The 17,429-nt window shown below is 38.1% G+C and overlaps 1 protein-coding gene across 1 annotated transcript; it reads right to left on the reverse strand.

Annotated features, from left to right (window-relative positions):
- Positions 1-3,249: 3,249 nt before the first annotated feature.
- Positions 3,250-16,865, reverse strand: pde6d (phosphodiesterase 6D, cGMP-specific, rod, delta). Its single transcript, XM_069680144.1, has 5 exons — positions 16,646-16,865; positions 9,982-10,070; positions 8,041-8,166; positions 5,482-5,587; positions 3,250-4,982 (listed from the first exon to the last, which is right to left on the reverse strand). The coding sequence occupies exons 1-5, from the start codon at positions 16,693-16,695 to the stop codon at positions 4,901-4,903; spliced, it is 453 nt and encodes a 150-aa protein (XP_069536245.1). The 5' UTR covers positions 16,696-16,865; the 3' UTR covers positions 3,250-4,900.
- Between the last annotated feature and the right edge of the window lie 564 nt (positions 16,866-17,429).

Consider the following 17,429-nt stretch of genomic DNA (forward strand, 5'->3'; position numbering starts at 1 on the left):
GAAACCATCTGAGTCTACCACAGTTTTACTATTATTGTTAGGATAATCATTAGTATTTGGTTTCCGAGGCAATCACTCAGTTTGTCCTGAGACTGAAAAAGTAGGTTAAACATTTGAAAAGGCCAGACATTTGGTTGATTTTGTTGCATTCAGGCTGCCTGCCACACTTAAAGGAGATCTATAAGGTCACTCCACAGTGCAGTTTATTCACAGGAGCTCTCAGCTCTGCTTTTCACCATTGTGAGAATAGTATAGTTCTGACCATTCACCTTTATGGCACACCAGTAACAGTCAGTTGACTGCTGGTCAATTCCCCTTGAAAACTTGAGGGGGGGGGTGGCCTCACCCAAATTTATGTCAGGGTTTTTACAATTCTATGTTAATGAAATGTTATGCTAATAAAGCAGTCTATGGCGAGTCAGAAAGGCTGATGATGTCAGTTCTCTGCAACATATTCCATGTTTTTGAGAAGTGGTAAGCAGATCGGTAACTTCTAGAAATCTTTCAATTGCACTTAAGTGACTTATCAGATGGTGGGTTACAGTTTGTGATCCACAGTAATACCTTCTTAATTTAAGAAATTTAAATTAAAACTTTTGACAGCTCACAAGGATTATCCAGAAAAAGATAAATTGCAAAAAAAAAAAAAAAAGTTTAATGTTGTCAGCTGATACTTCAGTCAGTCAACCCTAACCCTAAAATTAGAGTTCAAAGATATGCATTGAGATTATGTCAGGCATCGTCTTGTAGGTGCTACAGGGACTCCGAAAGAAAAATTTGGATCCAAAAGGTTCTGTGATTTTTTTGTTGTCATCTTATTAAACGCAACAAAAAATCTCAGCCTGCTTTCTTTTAACATTCAAACGAGTCACTCGCTGTGAATCTTTGCCGTGGAAAATATAGAAAAAAGGCTGATTTGGCAATGCAAAGTTGACTGACACCTACCCCCCTGCAGTGGTTACAGGCATTAAAATTAACTATACAGATATGATCAATCTTGTTGCTAATGGTCTTGTTTGCTTTTGGAGCTCATAAAAAGTGCATCCAGAAAGTATTCACAGCGCTTCACTTTTTTCACATTTTGTAATGTTACAGCCTTATTCCAAAATGGAATAAATTCATTTTTCCCCTTCAAAATTCTACACACAACATCCCATTATGACAACATGAAAAAAGTTTCTTTGAAATCAAAAATAAAAAACTAAGAAATCTCATAAGTATTCACAGCCTTTGCTCAATACTTTATTGATGCACCTTTGGCAGCAATTACAGCCTCAAGTCTTTTTGAATATGATACCACAAGTTGGGCACACCTCTTTTTGGGCAGTTTCGCCCATTCCTCTTTGCAGCACTCTAAAGTCTCGAACTCTCAAGCTCCATCAGGTTGGATGGGAAGCGTCGGTGCACAGCCATTTTCAGATCTTTCCAGAGATGTTCAATCGGATTCAAGTCTGGGCTCTGGCTGGGCCACTCAAGGACATTCACAGAGTTGTCCTGAAGCCACTCCTTTGATATCTTGGCTGTGTGCTTAGGGTCGTTGTCCTGCTGAAAGATGAACCGTCGCCCCAGTCTGAGGTCAAGAGCGCTCTGGAGCAGGTTTTTATCCAGGATGTCTCTGTACATTGCTGCATTCATCTTTCCCTCTATCCTGACTAGTATCCCAGTTCCTGCTGCTGAAAAACATCCCCACAGCATGATGCTGTATTGGCCTGGTGATGAGCGGTGCCTGGTTTCCTCCAAGCATGACGCCTGGCATTCACGCCAAAGAGTTCAGTCTTTGTCTCATCAGACCAGATAATTTTGTTTCTCAGGCTACAGACAATTCCTTTGACTTCATGCTTGGTTTGTGCTCTGACATGCACTGTCAAGTGTGGGACCTTATATAGACAGGTGTGTGCCTTTCCAAATCATGTCTAATCAACTGAATTTACCACAGGTGGACTCCAATTAAGCTGTAGGAACAGCTCAAGGATGATCAGTGGAAACAGCACCTGCACCTGAGCTATTATATAATTTTGAGCTTTATGACAAAGGCTGTTAATACTTATGTACATGTGATTTCTTAGTTTTTTTAAATTTTTTATTAAAAACGTTTTTCACCTTGTCATTATGGGGGGAAAAAAAGAATTTAATCAAATTTGGAATAAGGCTGTAACATAACGAATTGTAGAAAAAGTGAAGCACCTAGAATACTTTCCGGATGCACTGTAGAGGCATCTGTATCAATTTCAGTCCATTTCATAACCAGCTAAAAACTCCTCACAGTAGTTTTTAGCAAGATAATCTTCAAAAATGAACATCACTTCTCTGATTTTGAGGCATATATTGAATTGTCAGGAGTAAAAAGCAAAAGGGACATTGAAGTTTATTTATTGAATGCAAACAATTTCACCAAATGTCTGTTTGCATGAACTCCTTTTAAGGTCCAGAATGTCAAACACTATTTTTGTATAACAGTGTGCGAGTGTGTGTGTAAAATGTTTAACCAGAAGTTCCACTTGTCTAGGTGGGGCTTCATGCCAAGAATGGAAGCTCCGAATTTGAGTCTAGCAGCAAGCACATCAATTCAGGTCTCAAGGTATTTTCTTTTTGATAGCTGAATTTCATTATGGTCTTATTTAAAGTTAGTAAAGAGTTGTTATTTTAGAAATATTTTTGTCCAAATCCACCAAACTGAAATTGTTCTGTTTTTGTCTGGTTAGAAGAGCAAATCAGGCTTACAATGTGAAAATATTCCTGCCTGGTCTTCCTCCACCTCTTGGCCAGACATAAACACGTTGTACTAACTACAGATACAGTAAGAAACATCGTAAGAAAAAATGTTGCAGTGTACCAAGGACAGGCTGAACATGTTTTCAGATTGGCAGGGTTTGTGATGTCAAAAATCTAAGGAGCCAATCCCGCTAATGGATGGGGTGATGCTATGCATATCATAACGTACTTATGTATGTATTTTAAATAGAACATCCCGAATAATCAGTCAGGGCTTTACTACAGGTATTGGTACTAAACTGTTTAAGCTAACATCATCAGTGTAAGCGAACAGAATATAAAGGACATTATCCAAATCCAAATTTTTGGGTGATAGAGCAACAACCCCCTCATTTCCAAAAGTCAGGTTTGCAGAATTAAGCTGTTTCTGCTGGCAGTATGTGAAAGAGGGGTCAAACACTATTGGCCGACACACATACATGAAACCTTATTTGAAAGAAACACAATAATGATCACATCGACACACACAAACACACACACATAATTTTATTACAACATTTGTTGACTTTAATTCACAACCTCTGTCATATTAAAACACAAGTCTATTTTACACAGCTCAGTTAGCGGCTAAGAAAAAACATTGACATGAATGCAGTGAATTGGATGGGACGTAAAAGTTAAAAATCTAAGCAGGATGTACAAAGCAGAAATAGTTGAATACCTTAAACTTAAGCTGTTAACATCTGAGTCTAGTTGGTATAAAACTAACAACACGATAACTAATAAGAATAAATTATGCATGTCTCGTTCTACACCTGATGATGATGATAATGATGTAGCTGAAGGTTGAATATTTTAAGTAAGTATAACTCTGAAAGTCAAGTACATGAATATAACAAAACCCTATCCTGTTTGCTGATGAATGTCCCTCAAACACAATGCTTTTCAAACATGTGTCATCATGACGAGAGTGTGCAGGTTTTCATTCAAACATACAGACACAAAGCAATCCAATTAAACCAATTCCTGTTGTTGGGGCTGGAATAAAAACAGGAACTTTGTCCTCTCTCACAATAAAGTGATAACCACTGTTCTATACTAGTTCACACAGTCTGAAAACAGGAAAGGTTTAGTTGTTGTAAGCTGTGTCCCACTTCAGAGGCTGTCTGAAATGGTGTGTCCTACAAAAGGACGAAAGCTACATCAGCAGTTCCAATACTTGGCCTCACAGAGACCACCATTAACTGTGCATTCAGGCAGTCCTTGTTAACAGAGTTTTTGGCCAGCAAAGTAAATATGTCAGAATACATCCGTATATATGTATAGCTTGCATTTCGCTCCTAATAGACAGAACCATTATTTCACTTTATAATTAGGCATAAACTAGCCAGTGCAAAGGATTTAGGAAGATTGAAGACTATAAATAAACAATTCACCTGTTGTTTACTTCAAATGTTTACCAAAAGGACTCTGCATTTTACTGGGATTTTGGAACGGGACAACTTTATTTAACCATGATAATGATAAATAAACCTTCAGAGCTTTGGACACAGTAGGCAGCCACCGTAATGGGACACAGCTAGAAGAAATGTTATCTTGTGTTAATGATGAAGACCTTTTGAATGCACCTCAGGAGAGACACTGAGCTGCATCTTCCTTCCACACTGACGTGCAACTTGTGTTTAAATGGACATCACTTAGAGTGCAGTCTTTCCATGTTAAGACAGAATAAAATAAATCAGATCAGACAGGTTACATGTCTGTTGCTCTGTTCCTGAGTAAATACAACCTTGGAGTGCAAGAGGGCAGAATTTTTAAAAAGCTCAAATCATGTCATTTCAGAAGGGTTCACTGGCTAACTCTCAGATCAGTGGTTATGTATTTTCAGTGGAACAGTCTGAAGATGATATTGTAGAGAGAGATGATTTTGGAACAGAGGAAAAAAATAGTACCCTCTCCTCCTATTCCATCTCCTCCCAAGGTCTAGGTCAGGTCAAAACAAAACAACAAAACAACAAAACACAAAGCTCAGTTCACTGACTGTAGGACTACAGCTGGTTTTCACCCAAATGTGCTGATCCCAAATCAACAACGAGCTGTTTAATGCTGCGAATTGTATCTGACCTTGGTCATTTATAGACCATGGCAGGACGTCAGCATTTAGGAAGGTTGACTCAGGGTGCAGAGGTCAGACGTAGAAAAGTCGTACCCTGGAGGTACTGACATGGAGGTCATCATCGTAGAACTTGGTCTCTATGATCACATTACCACTGGAATACAAACACACGTAAACTTGAACTCAGGTATCAAATATCTCTGAAAAAATAATACTTTTACTGCCACAAAAAACTAATTAACATTATATGACATTACTATTTGATTTGGATTTGAACTATTGTGATAAGACAAGACAACACAAAGTTCAAGTGACTAATTAGAATGGACGCACAGAATTACAGCAAGTACAGCAGGTAAAGTTTTGGCCATTGCATCCCCAGATCTCAGCTATTAACTTTGTAATAAAACTGAAGTTTTAATTGGAATGGTACCTGAAATGTTAACAGATATGTCCTACTATTATTTTCTTTAAGAATTATCCTAGAATGTCATCATTAATAGTATTTAATTGAAAATTGGTGCATTTAGGTAGCATTCCACAGGTTCAAAGGTGTATATAATTTAGATTTAGAGTTGAGAAATAAGATATACTACATGTTCAGTACAGAAACATAAAACAGACCAATCAAAATGATCAGAGTAGAAACTCACGTTAAAACATTGGCTGGCATCATCTGGGACTCTGGTGCTGCTTCTATCAGAGACTGCCATGTGTTGGTAGAGTTTGGGATGACAAAACCAAACTCAAAGAACCATTCTGGAAAAAGAGGCACAGATAGGCAAAGAGCTCAGTGCTGTGTAAACAACATATATCATTCTTAGGAATCCTGGGTTTTTACAGTGTCTAAGTGTATCATAATGGTCCAAATGCTGTTTCAAACACTTCTTCCTCTCTGGTGGAAACCAGCAACATAAACATGTTGTGTTGGTGTGGATTGAGTGTTGACTCCTGGGGCTCTATGTACAGCAGGGCGCCAGGGACAACACTCCAAACACACAGTAACAGGGAACACAGAGAGAATATAACTAACCAAAAGTCATAAAGCTAATCATATCGTATAACACAAATAGAGTTAATAACAAATAAAATAACCAAAAGGAAATTTTTAAAAAGTGGATTTTTTTAAGTGATTTAGGAGGGAACACTAAGTTTGCATTCCTGTTCTCCTCCAATAGGTCATTCCATCACTTCAAACCTTGTTACAATAAGGAGAGATGCATCTGAGGATCTCAGAAAGTGGGATGGGACATAAGGGAAAAAGAGACTGTCCTTCCATCAAGTTGTAAAACCTTGATGAATGGTCTCTTAAGACTTCATTATTAATGGTAATAATTTGAATACAATATTAAAACCAACTGGTAACCAGTGTATGAAAGCCAGGATTGGTGAAACCTCATCATGTATGCTAGCCTCAGTCAACATCCTGGAAGTAGAGTTTTGAAATGACATACAGTAGATGTGGGAGATGAATGTGAGATAAATGGAATTACATATCTGTGAGATATTTTGACTGACCGAGATTTCACTGCATTTTGCGGGGTGGCATCTTATATCTGGCCCCTGAAACCAAAAGTCTTAAGTAGAAACCTGTGTTCGATATAATCTGTAAGTTCTTAGTTGATCCTCATCGACATTGAGAAGCACCAAGGTCCGTTGGACTTGAAAGGAGCACTTTCATCTACCATAGGTATTATTTAGCAGGTCACTTTAATCATTTAACAGCATACTTGCAGAAAGAGGCGAGTCAGAGGAACTAGTGTTGAATACAGAGTTGAATTTGGAAGCAGAGAATTATTTAAAAATGCTATATATGTTTGTCATGACTAGGCATTTCACAGAAGGCAGTAGTATTAATTAAACACAATGTGTTGGTGATCAGATAACATCACTTAACCAAGATCAGAATCAGAATCAGAAATTCTGTTCGCACAAAGGACCAAATTGGTCTGTTGAAACACAACTCCTTCGTCTTTGTCTGCTCAATGTTAAGGAAGACCTGTTGGCCATGGTATTAGCCACTCGTCTTGAGGAGCTTCTTCATAACAACATTTCAGCGAACAGCCAGGCTTTGTCAGAAACAGATTTATTCTCTGTTATTCTCACTCTTTCTATCATCATTTTCTACATGATAATATGAAAGTCATTATATTGTAAAACATGGTCTGGGTAGACTCGCACTGAACAATCTTTTGCAATGGGGATAAAATCATTTCCTGTGTTTCTCATATGGCACATGTAACATTTTCTGGTGATGGTAAGTGTTTAATAGGAGCAGGAACAGGGTCACGCTAAAGTCAGAGACACTATATTATTGCTAGTAGCCATTCCTTCATCTATGTAACTAAACAAAAATATACGACTCTTCAGGAGGATGGTATTGGTGTCTGTCTTTATCTTGTTGGCACTGCAAAGTTTTGTCAATGTGGGTTTGATGACTAATACCATCTGGCTGCAAAACAAAAATCCCTTTGGAGGGAAATAAAGATTTATTTCTCGACTGATAAAGGCAAACTGGTGAATCATTAAAAAATTCAGTCTATTCAATCTCTGTAGGTCATGGCAGTGTTTGTTATAGTGCACTTTTAGTAAAATACTTTGGGAGAAGTTTGGATAGAACAAACTGCTGCTCTTCAAGCACTGGTGAAGTGTGTCTGGTGCAAGCTTGATTCAATAATGAAAGCCATCGGAAATAATGTGTTACAGAGTGCAGTGGAGCTGTACTTCGGTAGTTCCGTAGACCCGTTGCGTCGGGAAGCATATAAAGTAGCAAACTTCTAAACTTGCTGCCATGGATCCCCACTGGATACCTACTTGGAGCTTGGCTGGAATGTGATCCCCGTTGATGATGTAGTGCATGCAGCATCACCATGTAATGACTTTATGCACCATGTTAGGACACAAGTTACAATGCTTTATCATTCAAGCATTTGGAGCAGTGATTATAGAAGTTGAAACTATTTACAGCTATCAGAAGCATCTGTAGTTCACTTCAGGTTTGCCCATTGCCACTGCACATTTTTACCAAGGCACCAGAAATCAGCTATTCTGATCATATTTTGATATTATTTACATAGCTGCCTCACCTATGTTAATAAGAACAATCAAAACAGTACCCACTCAATGTCAATTGTCAAAATGCCACACAGTGAATTCAGCACTGACCTTCAGCTTCTTGTCCCTGTAAGCAGTTTGGTGTTTTAGCTTCTTACCTTCTAGACACTGTCCTTTGAAGAAAACCTTCTGCTCCAGTCTGAACTTCTCCAGTTTCTCTGAGGAGGAAAAGTTCAATTCTCTAGAAACTGCTTTACACTTCAGGATCTTCTTCGGGACGCGGGCTGGAGAGACAATGACAAAATATAATTACTTGTGCTAACCAAAGCATACAGGTTCACTTTTAGAAATAAGGATTCAAGGCTTGAAACTTTTTTAGTTCAAAAAAATTTACAATTACAACAATAGTTTAGGTGACCTTTGTTTTTGTTTTTTAATCAGTGTCGTCTTACATTGAACCAAGTAAGTGGCTGGCACTAGCTTACTGCCACCTGCTGAAAGAGGTGTGTGACTGTACTAGGACTGCACCTGCTTTTTTACTGCTACTGTTGCTACAGGTTAGGCTTAGTTTGGTTTGGTTTTCACACACAAAAAAACAAAACAAAAACAAAGCACCAGTGATGGTAAAGATGGGCCCTCTGATGTAAGCCACAGTGACACAATCATGAAGAAGTGTTTCTGGTAGGAAGAAGAAGTGACATTTCTATTATTGTGTTGCATTAACAGCATTTTGGACAGCCTGTGAACAACTGTCATTAAGTACAAGTATTACACACGGCTTCCAGTATAAATAGCTCCCATACCATGATTTATCACATTCACTTGTAAACCATCATCACAATGATTTGTCCGACACAAAGTTATTATATTTATTATATTTTATATTTATTTTTTCAAATATACAAAATGATATCATGACAAATCTTGTAATTGTATTTCTAAACACTACAGATTACCTCCTTAAGCATACAGTTAAAGGAGCAATTCGCCCCTGGAAAAAGCCACTGTCAGTCAAAGCTGGTGTTCTCTGTAATCGATAGAAGCAATAATATTTGAAATTGCCGTGATAGCTGTGGAGAAAATTGTACAAACAGCTCATGGTTTCGCCCATTCTACATTCCTACAATACCCAGCGTACATTGCGCCCCTTCCTCTGAAAGGAACGGCCCAGCGAGTGAAATATTTCGTTTCGCTGCAGGCAAAGGCTCAGAGTGGTACAGAATCCACAATACGACGAGAATATACCGGTGGATCATCTAAAAAATCTTTGGGTCTGCACTCTACATTTTAAACCTGATGATTTTGAACGAGACATGACATCAGAGGTGGGCGTCCTAGATTGAGGAAGTGTAGTTAGCAAGCTCCCTGGCTTCTGCGAGATGGCGCACTTTACATAGTCTGATGGAGGTTTTCCAGGGCCCATTGGAGAAGCGGATAGCGTCCTCCAAAGACACAGAGCGAGATTTTTTTCCTGCAATAATGGCATTAGCTCCCCATAATAGCATGATAGGACTGAGGTTAAATGGGCAAAAAGACCCTTTAAATTAGAGATTACCCTAGAGATGCTGGCACACTGTCATCAAAGCTGAGATATAAGAAATATGACATCCTGGGGCCTTTCCTTTAATTCTCTTACTAATATGTAGAACTATTTTAAGAATCACTGAAATGTACACTAATGAAATTGAAAATGTGTACTTTCCTTGAAATCTACCATTTAAAATGCATGTGTATATAAAGAGTCGAATGTTCATAATTATAGTCATTACTCCGTGATAGTGAGATTTGTGACAGCTTGTTGCTGGAATAAAGGATAGTTCATAACACAGCTTTAAAGTTAAGTCCACAGGTCAGTGCTAAAAGAAGCAAATAGATATATCAAGTTTAATCCAAATAGCTAACCTACACACAGATTTGGAAGTAAAACAATTGTGCATGCAATCTAAATATCAACTGTATTTTAAAACTGAGTGCATGACCTCTTCATATCCTCAGCTTTGTCTGACATATTGTCCTCTGTCGATTCTTTGTCTCCTTATTCTTCTTACAATAAATATAGACCATATGTGTCTACACTTATGTTTTGTGTGTGAATGTACCTTCATGTTCTACGCCGGGTACAGAGAGGTCCTCAGTTCCCTGCCAAAGGACTTTGCCCGTTTCTGCATCTCGAAGATTCATCCAGTTTCTGTCAGCAAAAGGTTAAGTGACTACAACCAAACTAAAGAACAAACAAATAAAAAAATAAGTGTATAAAAAGTGAACTGTACTTACAGACAAATCTGGAAAAAGGAACAGTGAAAGGATACAGATAAGGGCTGGCAATCAGGTTAACTAACAAATCAGTACCATTAAATACATGCTGCCAATAACAAAGATGGATATATCTGCTTCTCAAAGTAAAGCTTTTTGTGAATTACTGTTGGGCTGCAGTTCTGTCCAGCATGGAAAACGTCTTGCATTTTTTAGTATCAAATGGGATTTGGAGGTAGTGTGTATAACAGTAGGTATCAAACAGGAATCACTGAGTTTAGCTTTAGCACTTTAACCCGTGGTCTAACAGGGTGCCTCTTCTTTAGCGAGTTTAAGAAAGCTGAGTTTTCAATGCGTTTCTTCAATTCAAGGTTATATAATACACAAACTGGTAATAGACCTGTGGTTGTGCACCATAATGTAGTTCAAGCTACGACATACAGTATGTACAATAATACAAAGTGATATACAAACAGCTAAGTTGGACAGTTCACCCTATTTAAAGAAAGTTATATCATTATACCATTATAACTACTTCATTCGTCTCAACCATATATTAGTGTTTGTTCACAAAAATACTTTAATCTGCTCACCTTTCTTGTCTTGAGTTATATTTCCCCACACACCTCTGCTGTACCTGCACACGGGCTCTTTCGGTTTCTCACTTCCTATGTATCTGCTCTGTAGACATTTATCATGAGCTGTACCTACTAGTACCCTTCTGTTACAAATAAACCCCCATGGGGCGGCTGTGGCTCAGTCATAGAGACGGTCGTCTTTCAATTTGAGGTTCGATCCCCAGCTCCCTCACTCTAAATGTCGAAGTGTCCTTGGGCAAGACACTGAACATAGCCAACAGGTATGAATGTGATGACTGATTGACAGTTGGGCACTTTATGCACTTTCTGCCATCAGTGTTTGAACATGTGTGACATGTAGTGTAAAAGCAGCTTTGAGTCGCAAAGACTAGAAAAGCTATAGAAGTACAGTCCATTCACCATAGGTCTGTTATTAGAAAACATGCAAAACCAAGGGCTATAACTTGACTAGGATACTTGGGTATCCAAGCTTTCAATTACATGCTCAATTGGTTGCAATTCATCTGATTATTAGTGGTAAAAAAAATATTAGGCACCCTACAGACATTGTAGTGTACGTGAGAAGAGTGAACTGAAGAAGCCCTTGTGTAGATGATGATGGCTGCTAGCTGTCCCATCAGTCTGTCATTTAGTCAGCTGTACCTGACCTTCACATTCACTTAAAACACAATACAACTGTCAATCACAGAGCCTGTGAGGACCTCATCAGTGAATCCACTGTGCGTTGATGCTTCTCATGCCGTGTCTTCACAATCATTTCAAAAACACACTGACTAAAAGTCTGTGGGGGCACTAATAGCTCCTTATACACACGTTGGTTGCAACTGTTGCAGCCTTTTTAACTCAGGTAAAAGGCAAAAAAACAAGTGTGTAAAAAAGACAATGGATAAAAAATATGCTACATTGTTGTTAAGAGGTTTGGACCCATGTAACTTGGTGTGGTAGACAGCAGTGGTCCCACCTTAGAAGAAATTTTGCCTATTTTCATCCTTATCTCTCTCTCATGGAACTACAAGCTACTCAAGCTTGGATTTCTAGCCTTTGTTTGTATCAAAACCCAACTCTGAACATATTCTATGAAGAGTAAAAAAACGGCAGAGGGTGCTGTGGACTGAAATACATTTCAAAGTGATTTGGCTGAGTGGATATTCAGCCATATTTATCGAGCGGAGAGCAGCAGAGCATGCCTCAACTTGCATTAATTGCATCCTGGTACATGTTGACAATGCCAGCAAGGCTTCCTCACTCAAGTTTAGCACGCACCGAATAATTTATTGCTTAAATTGACTACTAGCCATCAACACTGATTGGACATCCGCTAAAATGTGGAAAAAAATCCCCAAATTTAAAAGCTAAATTCTGTGGTGGGATGACTGAGTGGTCATGAACCATCATCCCACCAGCCTCTGTTCCAGAAGATTCTAAACTCAGCATCCTGTCAGACTCAGGTACTACTTAGTGTCACACACACTCGGCTCTACACCATCTGTGAAGCCCTTCATCCCACGTCACAACCACCATCAATGGCCTAAAAACACACAGCTTCTAAAGGTTTAGGACTTTGACTTGCAATGTAAGCACACTGTTACATGTGTGAAGAGAATAGAGCTGCATATAGATTACTGATAGAATTTTAAACTTGGTTGACTCAAAGGACTCTTTCTTAGCTAAGCCTATTGGATTAAACAATCATTGATCTAACATGTCAGGATGGTCAGGATGTTGTTGAATCTTAAAACATTTTGCTACTAAAGATACAGGATATGTTGAAGAATATATGTGCAAGTTCCTCTGTAATTAAGGACCAGCGTCTCCACCATCATGTTATGCGAGTTAAATAATATTACATAATTAGGTAACAAATGACTTTCTGTTTTTTTTCATATTCATCAATGTTATCTGTATTTTCGTTTCTAAAAACCTCTTGTACTTATGTTTACATTGTTATCTCATACAACCAGCACCTTAGTTTCTATAATTTTGTTAACTAATTACAATGCTTTCCTTTTTTTACGGAATCCTCAAAGATGGGAGAGGTATAAATGCACTAATAAACTACAACTGCTACTAAGCAGGTCAAACAACTATGGTAAGCGGGTCATGTATGGAGTAATAATAATTTAGTGAAAAAGAATTTAAAGTTTCAAATTATTAGTATGGTTAGGGATTAAGTGTAATTTTTTTTTTTTGCCATCTTTAAAAATGTCCTCAAAAATATAAACTCACACTAGGATTGTATAAGAGACAGATTCGATAAACAAATTCTCATTTAACAAAAGCATGCCAAGCCCAGCCTCTCCCTCTGGATTTCTAGTAAAGTATGCTGAGTAGAATGGTTTCTCTAATCCTCTCAAGTCTAACTAAATCCAACCTCCTACAAAAACCCCACCATCCTCCACACCTTCCAGAATAATCCAGACCACTCTGCAATGTCTTTCTCATTGATGATCTTTCAACAGGTCATGCTGTTTTAACAGTGACCTGTGCTACTAGCTCTGTTTGTCAGCATTAAGATAGGATAGGACTTAGGATAAGAGGAAAAATTCACTTGTCACAGCAGCTGAAGGACATTTTTCACAATTCAATCAATTGGCAAATGGTAAGTAGACTGTACTTATATAGCGCTTTTCTAGTCTTGCGACCACTCAAAGCGCTTTTACACTACATGTCACATTCACCCATTCACACACACATTAATACACTGATGGCAGAGGCTGCTATGTAAAGTGCCCGACTGTCAATTAGTCATCATTGGCTACGCCACTGGGAGCAATTTGGGGTTCAGTGTCTTGCCCATGGACACTTCGAGATGTAGACTAGACTAGGGAGCTGGGGATCGAACCAACCTTCCGATTTAAAGATGACCGACTCTCCCACTGAGCCACAATCAGACAGCCCCCTGGACAGCTCTATGCACGTCAGTTTACGTCTGGGAATGTTTTGAGCTATAACCTTGTGATCTAATCACAAAAGATACACATCAATGCCAGTATAAACAGGGCAACTTTAAAAAGAAGCTCATTAAATAATCACATCTGATAATGTGTTCCCTTTTCTTTCATTCTCTCTCAAACCACTTGCTCACACGCTAAACATCAAAAATCAAAGCAATTGATTTAAGCTCCAACACATCTAACAAGGTTGTACCATCGCCTCCTCAGGACCAGCTGCAGGTTGTGTATCTGTAAACCACCAGGGTACTCACACAAATCTGTCAGAAGACACACACCAGTTAATGAGCCCCCAGTGAGAAGCCGCTGTCAATGTTTAGTCTGCATTTATTTTTAAAGACACCTTAATGGCTTAAAGTAAAAGGAGGTTACAACCTTTGCACAATACAACATATAAACAGGTACACTCAACTGAGCAGATTCCAGTTTTCTATTTAGTAATTTCATACTTACAATTCAACATCTAAGCGACACTTGAGTCTATAAGGAAATAGTTGAATAAGTTCTTGCAGAAGCATTAATTCTAAGGCAATGCTTGCAATTTTCATTTTTCAGTGTTATAATATTGCAGTAATGTGTTTAATTTGTCATGTCTCAACATCCCCACTGTGCCTCGCACTAATGAGTCATTAAAACTGAACTACACCTAATTCTAGGGTGTGAAGACAATAGCAGCCAAACAGTTTTTTAAGTGGGGAAAAGGCAAATTCAAGTCACCACAATATTGTCTAATCGAGAAGAGTTTTACTTTTCCAATGATACCTTTTCTTGTGTATTCACTTGATAGATGATAAATAAATAACTGGCATTCATTATTATTCATTTAATTAACCAGTTAATTAACAGATCTTTCTGCACTAACATCATAATCAGAGGGTCAAACAAACATTAGGTATCTTAAGTAAAAACTTAGATTTACAGGCTTTATAGACAATAGCACAACATGTCTTTGGCTGTTTTATGGAAACAATGACATTTTCACTCAAAATTATTTCATAGGCTATTCTTTTACATGTTCTTCATAAGGATTTTGAATAATGGATGGCAGTTTTACCCTGCCAGTGTAGAATAAGAATACAAATATGTGCTGTTTAGCCACTGGCTTTAATAAGGCTGTTCTTTATGGATAGAAGGTAGTAAATCCTTGTTCCATTAAATTTTGGATTCAAGCTTTACCAGTCAAGACAGCAAGAACCCTGACCTGTCCAAGAAACAAGCACTTATGCCTTCATCTTTTGTATAGACTGTGATAAGTAAGGAGGCAGTTTCTTGCGTGGTTAATAACTAAACTAGAGCATAAAATAAAGGACAATAGTTACTTAACACATAAACTGGGACAATAATAATCTGTCCAGCAAAGGTTCATATTAATGTGACTATCTTACTGGAGGCTTATGGATCACAACAAGGCTGACCTGAACCTAAAGTTATAAAGTTAGAAACCTTGGATCTACACTGATTCCTTAATAGGCAGGGTTTTTGCTCCAAGCTCTGAAAATATACAATTTTCACCAATGACATGAGGTTAATTTTTTGGGGGTCTCACATCCTTGGTCTTATCCTGTATAGAGGCAATGCCAAGACACGCCCTCACCATATATTTTATTTGCAGTTATCTCCGTGCTCTTAAAAATAATGAAACTATGATGACAACACAACTAACAGCATATGCAGGTTTAAGTATAGTTGTACTGTTTGTGGGGAATGGCTAAAACACAATTGGTTTACTCTATCACAAACATTACAAAGTTACTGTCAAGAAAACTCAAAAGGACACTTCCCAAAAGCATCTAAATGGCTACAAGGATCTTGGAAAATCTCACAATGGGAATATGGTTAGCTGCAAACACACAGGACAACCAAATCTAAGTGACATATTTTAAGACAGGCTAGAAGTAAACAGAACCAGAAAAAAAGAGATTTCTGAAACAAATGTGTGCTGCAACATTAATAAAAAGCAGTAAAGTTTTAGAAAATCAGCAATATAACAACAGAGTGAAAACAAGTGCCAGGGCATTGGTGACACTGTGGTGTATGAGGCAAACTATACAAATGCAACAACACAGGTTTGATTCCAGCCAGGTGTACCCCACCTAATTGTGTGAATGGAAGAATAATATGCAGAATTTTCCTACTGGGCTGACATAAATTCATCTATTTCAAAGGTAATTTCACGAGTTTAGAAAGTCCTCATTACTAGTCCACAAGTGGCTTTTCTATTCAATTCAGACTGATTGAAAACTTACTTAAGCTCAAACAGCAATGACTTAACACTGACCATAACAACAGAAGATAATGCGTCTTTGAGACAAAATAAGTATTGCTACAATTTCTGTGTTAACATAAGAATGATTGAGTTTTGGGATGGAGGTGAGATAACACAAACAATACAACTTAAACGGAGATATCACAGTTATCTTTACATACTGCAAGTAACATTTCTGCATATGAATTTCGGGGAACAGATTACTCAATTAAAGTTTCTAAGCTATCACAAAACCACCTGCATCAAGCTTAAAATGATCATCATTATCGCATGTTACTATTGTGATATAGCGAATGACTTATCGTTACAGCTGCCACAACAAGCCCACTGAGCAGTTAGCAAGAAAAGTTAGCCTCTAAGCTAAGTCACTCATTTTAGCGTGCAGGCCGTCATTCAAATGTGTACTAGCGTTAGCTTTGTTCGTAACTACAAGACCATTTTCAATTTTCACGTCAAAGAAAGACAAACATCAGCTACGTAGCGCTCATTATCAACTGAGAGGTGAAACTGACAGGTTAGCCACAGCTAAGCTTGCGATTCCACTATATTCAAAACAGTCACAGGATGATACTACCATCTTGCTGATGACGGATGACGTTATCTAGTAAGAAATGGGACATGCCGCTATCCTAATACCATGTGTCGAACCCTCGCAGAACATCCACACAATGCCTCAGCAGCAAAAAAAGGATACAGTTTGAAGCCCCTTAAAATCTCCTTGGCCCTGTCTTCGTCTGAAGACATTTCAGAAATCGTCTGTTTTCGGTCCTCACAGAAAACCCAGGATCTGTTGAAATATCAACGCCTCTGTTTATGTTAGCCTAATTAAATAGCTAACTACAGTGGCAGCCAATGCTTGCAGAAAATAGCATAAACTATGTGTACTTAACTATATTGTTGGACTGCAGTTTAAATCTGATCCGATAATGCAATCAGCTTAATATACCAAGCAACTAAGGACAGCTAGCCTACCCAGTCAAAGACACAGGGTAACTTGTTCCAGCCAATCATAGGACGAACATAAGAAGCATGGGCGGGACAAAAGTGGATAGAGACGCGTCACCATGGGCAACGCCGCACACGGTATGAGAGCACGGCAGCACGGTTCGTGCGTATAGCACTCCTTTTTCCGTTTAAAAAGCAACCATGCAATACCACGTGAATAACAAGAAACAACATTTGCGAAAGCTAAAATCATTTGTTTAGAAAATGTATTTTAAACAGTATATGAGTATAGTGTGTACATATAAAAAAACATTATATATATACATACATATATTCAAAAATGGAAGTGTTAATTGTTTATTTCCATCAATTAACAAAATGCAGTGAGTGAACAGAAGAGTAATCTAAATCAAATCAATATTTGGTGTGACCACTCTTTGCCTTCGAAACAGCATCAATTCTTCTAGGTACACTTGCACACAGTTTTAGAAGGAACTCGGCTGGTAGGTTGTTCCAAAAATCTTGGAGAACTA

Source organism: Semicossyphus pulcher, unplaced genomic scaffold (genome assembly GCF_022749685.1).
Source record: "Semicossyphus pulcher isolate SPU_LCO1_2020_fin unplaced genomic scaffold, fSemPul1.0.p SCAF_4, whole genome shotgun sequence".
Lineage (NCBI taxonomy): Eukaryota > Metazoa > Chordata > Actinopteri > Labriformes > Labridae > Semicossyphus > Semicossyphus pulcher.